The sequence below is a fragment of the Sphaerodactylus townsendi genome, linkage group LG10, assembly GCF_021028975.2.
Source record: "Sphaerodactylus townsendi isolate TG3544 linkage group LG10, MPM_Stown_v2.3, whole genome shotgun sequence".
NCBI classification, from domain to species: domain Eukaryota; kingdom Metazoa; phylum Chordata; class Lepidosauria; order Squamata; family Sphaerodactylidae; genus Sphaerodactylus; species Sphaerodactylus townsendi.
In genome coordinates, this window is record NC_059434.1 from 85,245,805 (window position 1) to 85,251,804 (window position 6,000).

The following is a 6,000-nucleotide window of genomic DNA, read 5'->3' on the forward strand; positions in this document are numbered from 1 at the left end:
CCTAATTTGGATGGCTTGCTGAATCTAGCCTGATCTCAGAAGCTAAGCAGGGTCAGCCCTGGTTACTTCTTGAGTAGGAGACTGTCAAGGAAATCCAGGGTTGCTATGCAGAAGCAGGGAATGACAAACCACCTCTGTTTCTCTCTGCCCTGACCTGGGTGGCTAGCTGGGATTTCAGAATCTCAGCAGGGTTGCCCCTGGTTGCTACTTGGATGGGAGACCACCAAGGAAGTCTCAGGTTGCTACACAAAGGCAGACAGTGACAAACCACCTCTGTCTCTGCTGCCCTGATCTGGATGGCTTGCTGAATCTAGCCTGATCTCAGAAGCTAAGCAGGGTCAGCCCTGGTTACTTCTTGAGTAGGAGACTGTCAAGGAAATCCAGGGTTGCTACGCAGAAGCAAGGAATGACAAACCACCTCTGTTTCTCTCTGCCCTGACCTGGATTTCAGAATCTCAGCAGGGTTGACCCTGGTTATTGCTAGGATGGGAGACCACCAAGGAAGTCCTGGGTTGCCACACAGAGGCAGAGAGTGGTAAACCACCCTTGAACTTCTCTTGCCTTGAAAACTCTATGGTCAGCTGTGACTTCACAGCACTCTCCGCCACCCCAGCTGAAATGTCAGACTGATCCGTGGCGCCACACAGCCATGGCACTGGACGCAGGATCCGACATTTACGGCAACCTCTGCTGCCTTTTATTTTCCAAAACAAGTCGTTGGTCCTTTGGGTTTTGATGGCCAGTTTGGAAAGCCCAAGGGCAACCTGGAGAAAACTCACACTCTGGACAAGACCCAGAATCCACATCAGAATCCACATCAATCACGCCTTCCTCTGTCACTGCCAGAATGGTGGAAGTCCATTCCCAGCTTTGCTCTAGGCCCCTTCCGCACATGCAGAATAATGCAGTTTCAATCCACTTTCACAATTGTTTGCAAGTGGATTTTGCTATTCCGCACTGCAAAATGCAGCTGCAAAGTGCATTGAAAGTGGATTGAAAGTGCATTATTTTGCATGTGCAGAAGGGGCCTTCGATTTAGTGGGAGGCCTGGAGAGAGTCATAGATTCTTGGAAGGAGCCACTCAGACGAAAACCTCATTTGTTCTTGAGTTAATCAGCCTCATGCACTTTACCTCTCACCCAAAGAATGTATGTGGCCAGAGAAAAATTGGAGCCAATCCCTACGCCATCGCTGCCGAGTTCCTTTTGGTGGGAAGGCGGAGTAAGCTTCTCCTCATGAAAACATTGTGGAGGTTATCAAGAGAAATGGAGCTGTAGCAGCTAGATGGGATTGCAGGAGGCGGCTACTTGTGGCTCAGGAGCAAAGAGCATCCACTTTAGCATTACTTCGCACAAGTTGAATTACACTGGGTTCCAATCCCCTAGGTACCTCCAGCTGTGAAAGAGTTCAGGTCATGGGTGGAGGGGCTGCAGCTCTGTGGAGAAGATTCCTGGTTCCCTCCCCAGTATCTCCAGTTGACATGATCAGGTAGTAGATTATGTAAAAGACCTCATCATCTGCAGAGCCAGAGTGGCGTAGTGGTCAAGAGCAGGTGCACTCTAATCTGGATAACCGGGTTTGGTTCCCCACTGTGCCACTTGAGCTATAGAGGCTTATCTGGGGAACAGGATTAGCTTGTGCACGCCAGCCGGGTGACCTTGGGCTAGTCACAGTTTTTCGGAGCTCTCTCAGCCCCCCACCCACCTCACAGGGTGTTTGTTGTGGGGGTGGGAGAAGGGAGAGGAGATTGTCAGCCCCTTTGAGGAGCAGCAGTGGCATAGGAGGTTAAGAGCTCGTGTATCTAATCTGGAGGAACCGAGTTTGATTCCCAGCTCTGCCGCCTGAGCTGTGGAGGCTTATCTGGGGAATTCAGATTAGCCTGTGTGCTCCCACACACGCCAGCTGGGCGACCTTGGGCTAGTCACAGCTTCTCGGAGCTCTCTCAGCCCCACCCACCTCATGGGGTGTTTGTTGTGAGGGGGGAAGGGCAAGGAGACTGTAAGCCCCTTTGAGTCTCCTGCAGGAGAGAAAGGCGGGATATAAATCAAAACTCTTCTTCTTCGTCTTCTTCTTCCTTACAGGAGCGAAAGGGGGGGGGGATATAAATCCAACTCTTCTTCTTCTTCAGTCTGAGACCCCAGAGAACTGCTGCCAGCCTGAGTAAACAATATTGATCTGGATGGACCAGCAGTCTGATTCATTGTAAGGCATGTGGGGAGGGGCCATGGGTCTGTGACAACGCATCTGCTTGGACATGGAGGAGGCCGGCGGTTCAATCCCTGCCATCTCCAGTTGAAAGGACCAGACGGTGGCCTGTGATGCTGGAGAGCGACTGCCAGTCCGAGTTGGCAACGCCAACTTTGATGGATTAAAGGACTGATTCCGAGAGGGCAGCTTTGTGTATGTTCCCGAGTGATCTTTTGTGGAGAGACAGGGATCTCCTTCTCCTGGATACCAGCCGCGCTTCAATTTCACCCTCTTGTGCCGCCTCCTCACACCCTAGGGAAGGAAGCATTTCCCTGATTCTGAGTCACGGATCCACGTCACGCCATCAGATTCTCTCGTGAGCCGCACAAGTGGTTGCAGAGATTACATAGGCCAGTGATGGCGAACCTTTTCGAGACCGAGTGCCCAAACTGCAACCCCAAACCCACTTATTTATCGCAAAGTGCCAACACAGCAATTTAACCTGAACACTGAGGTTTCAGTTTAGAAAAAATGGTTGACTCCAAGGCGTGCATTACTCGGGAGTAAGCTTGGTGGTAGTCGGTGGCTTTGCTTTGAAGCAACCATGCAACTCTTCCAACGGGTGAATCACAACCCTAGGAGAGTTTACTCAGAAGCAAGCCCCATTGCCAGCAACCGAGCTCACTCCCAGGTAAAGGATCACACTTTAGTTCTTCACAAGAAAATCAGTGGGGTTTAACAGCGCTTAACAGGGTAACCTACACTGCTTCCCCAAAACTAGGTCTTAGGTTTAATGCTAATAATCGAGCCCAGAGGCCAAGGCCAACCTAGATGTGTGTGTGTGTGGGTGGGGGGGGGCGATCCCCCCCACATGACAAACTCTATTTGCGAGTGCCCACAGAGAGGGCTCTAAGTGCCACCTCTGGCACCCGTGCCATAGGGTCGCCACCACTGACATAGGCGAAGGGTCGACCAAGCAGGGAGACGGCCACACTTCCTCCCCCTCCAGGAACAATATTTTCAAACTATTGTTGAAGGCTAGATTGACATTGGGGTGGGGTGGGGGGGGAGCGGGGCTGTGAGCGATGCCAAAACTGTTCAGTTCCCCACTGGTTCAACTTCCCAATATCTACTGATCGGATGCTCCTGACCCACTTCATGCGCCTGAATACCTGTGCTTCGGACTACATTCTGTTCACACAACTGTTTTCTTGCACAAACGGGGGGTCTTTTGGGGGGGGGCACAACACAGGGCAGCAAGAATCTCAATAGGTCAGCGCTGGCATGACCAAGAGATGGCCTCCACCGGTGGATAACTGTTTCAGAGCGGGCCGACCCAGTCAACGGCGTAAGCAGTTATGTGCAATTAATGCAGTCAATCGGCATTCCTTTCCTTTTTCTCTCTAGCCGGAGAGAAAAACTCAGTGTAAGGGAGGGGATTCCACCGGGTCCTCAATTCCTCCAGGTCCAAAAAGTGCCCAAGTACACTCTGAACATGGGCAGGAATACAAGCAGAAATCTGGGATCCTACCTTGGCAGTTCATTGGGCTTGACTACCAAGTCAGCTCGCCGCACAGACTCATTGATTGCGATGGCATGGACCGCAGACGGAGAGATGTTAAAACACAATCGACATCTATGGCATCCCGAGAAAATAAACTGGGTCTTTGCTTTAAACCACAATTATCGGTTGCCCGAAAAGCATGCTGAACCCACAGAAAAGGATCGTTTTAGTGCAGTTTCTTTGCCGGTCACAAGCGAACCACCGGCCTCCGGACACCAGACTGATCTCTTGTCCCCAGAACAAGGTATTGCCAAAACACATACTTTTATTAGTATTATTACTATTTAGTAGATTTCCAGCCTCCACCCCGTTCAGGCTTGAGGCGGCTCACGACATTCCAAGCCAAATAACCAAAGCATGACAAACATGAAAACGTTGGGGGAAAAATCTTATAAATCCAGTTATCCACAATTATTCCAGACAATAACTTATTGGCGATTAGTTAAGCCACTCAAAAACATGTTTCGCCTGCATCGTCAAGGTGGTCAAAACGGCGGATCACGCTTGACCTTCCCACACACGCTTGTCGTCGGCTGAGAGAATCCACGCCAAAGCAACATTAGAGACTTGTTCTCCACCGGCAAATTTTGGGAATGAAACCACAAGATCTTGGACACACACAGGCTCTGCAGACACCAAGAAACCCCACACTGGCCCCTGGTCTCTCTGACCCCAAGGTGTCAAACTCACGGCCCTCCAGATGTTATGGACTACAGCATAATGCTGGCAGGGGATTATGGGAACTGTGGTCCATAACATCTGGAGGGCGCGAGTTTGACACCTGCGCTCTAACCCATCAGCATTCCTGCTGGGTCAGCCCCCTGCCAGCGGGGACCTGCAGCCGTGCCAAAGGCAGCTATCGGTCACCAATCTTGGAGCCTGGCACATGGGGATACATACAGGCACGAACACGCCACAAACCAACCGGCCACCGACCCACTGCTCACAAGCCACCGACCCACTGCTCACAAGCCCCTCGGAGGCAGCTGAACGCTTTGCACTCACCTGTCAAGATCAGGGTGAAAAAATACAAGGTCCGCTTCATGGTGGACAGATCCTGGGCTCCCCGGGGTACAGAGTTGCACAGCCTCAAGGGGGGGAAAGGCGACTCGTGGGTCCCTGCGCCTTCAGCCCAGCCTTACGAATTCCCAGGGCGCGTGGGGATCCAGCTGTGTTCCAGATGGGGAAGCATCCCTGCCAGCTGCTCCCATCCAGGCTCAGGACGGCTCAGAGGGGCTTCTGCTCTTCTTCATCCCTGGCTAACTTTGCTCCTGTCTGGAGTGGGTTCTCTCCCTCCCTTCTGCAAACTTCTGGAGGCAGGCAGGCAAAGCCGGGCTGGGGACTCAGGGGGGCAGATCTGGTGGCCCCAGAAGGTCAACAGGCATGGGGAGGGGGCCCCCCAGAGCCCGGCATCTCCTCGGGGCAGGTTAGTTTGGGAGGAGCGGAGCTGGCAGAGGCTGGTGAGCCCAGCTCAGCCTGCTTCCTCTCCTGAGCAGCTCGCCGCTCGCTCGTCTTCCCCCAAATGCTGCTTCTCTCCGCCTGGCCAGGGAAGAACGGGAGCATTCTTAAAGGGGCAGGAGCAGTAAAAGGTTTGGGAAGGGGGCTTTGCCTGTGCATTCTCTCTCTCTCACCCCCCCCCCGCCTCAGAAGCCCCCCCCCCCGACCTCGCGGCTTCTAGTTGCCTCCGGGCAATTGGGTGGGCATGACCAGCATTTGTGCTGCAACCAGGCAAGAGACAGCATCATCGGACGCAACAGCGCGAAGCATGCAAAGTTCAAGCGCTTTGCTTGCAAGAGAGGAAGGCGCAGCTTTTTTCCTCTGTTAGGCAAAGTGCAAAAAAGGAGAAAGAGCAGATTTTGGGGAAGAAGAAGAAGAGGAAGAGGAAGAAGAAGAGGAAGAGGAAGAGGAAGAGGAAGAAGAAGAAGAGGAGGAGGAGGAGGAGGAGGAGGAGGAGTTTGGATTTATATTCCCCCTTTCTCTCCTGCAGGAGACTCTAAGGGGCTTACAATCTCCTTGCCCTTCCCCCCTCACAACAAACACCCTGTGAGGTAGGTGGGGCAGAGAGAACTCCAAAGAACTGTGACTAGCCCAAGGTCACCCAGCTGGCGTGTGTGGGAGTGTACAGTCTCTAATCTGAATTCCCCTCCACAGCTCAGGCGGCAGAGCTGGGAATCAAACCCAGTTGCTCCAGATTAGATACACGAGCTCTTAACCTCCTACGCCACTGCTGCTCCCCAAGAAGAAGAAGG

General features: G+C 52.7%; 1 protein-coding gene across 1 annotated transcript in view; it reads right to left on the reverse strand.

Annotated features, from left to right (window-relative positions):
• Positions 1 to 5,287, reverse strand: part of GFRA4 (GDNF family receptor alpha 4) — a 157,804-nt gene extending 152,517 nt beyond the window's left edge. Inside the window, exon 1 of the mRNA XM_048510065.1 lies at positions 4,757 to 5,287. Coding sequence (XP_048366022.1) covers positions 4,757 to 4,796 — 40 coding nt within the window. The 5' untranslated portion in view covers positions 4,797 to 5,287. The remainder of the gene's footprint in view (positions 1 to 4,756) is intronic.
• Between the last annotated feature and the right edge of the window lie 713 nt (positions 5,288 to 6,000).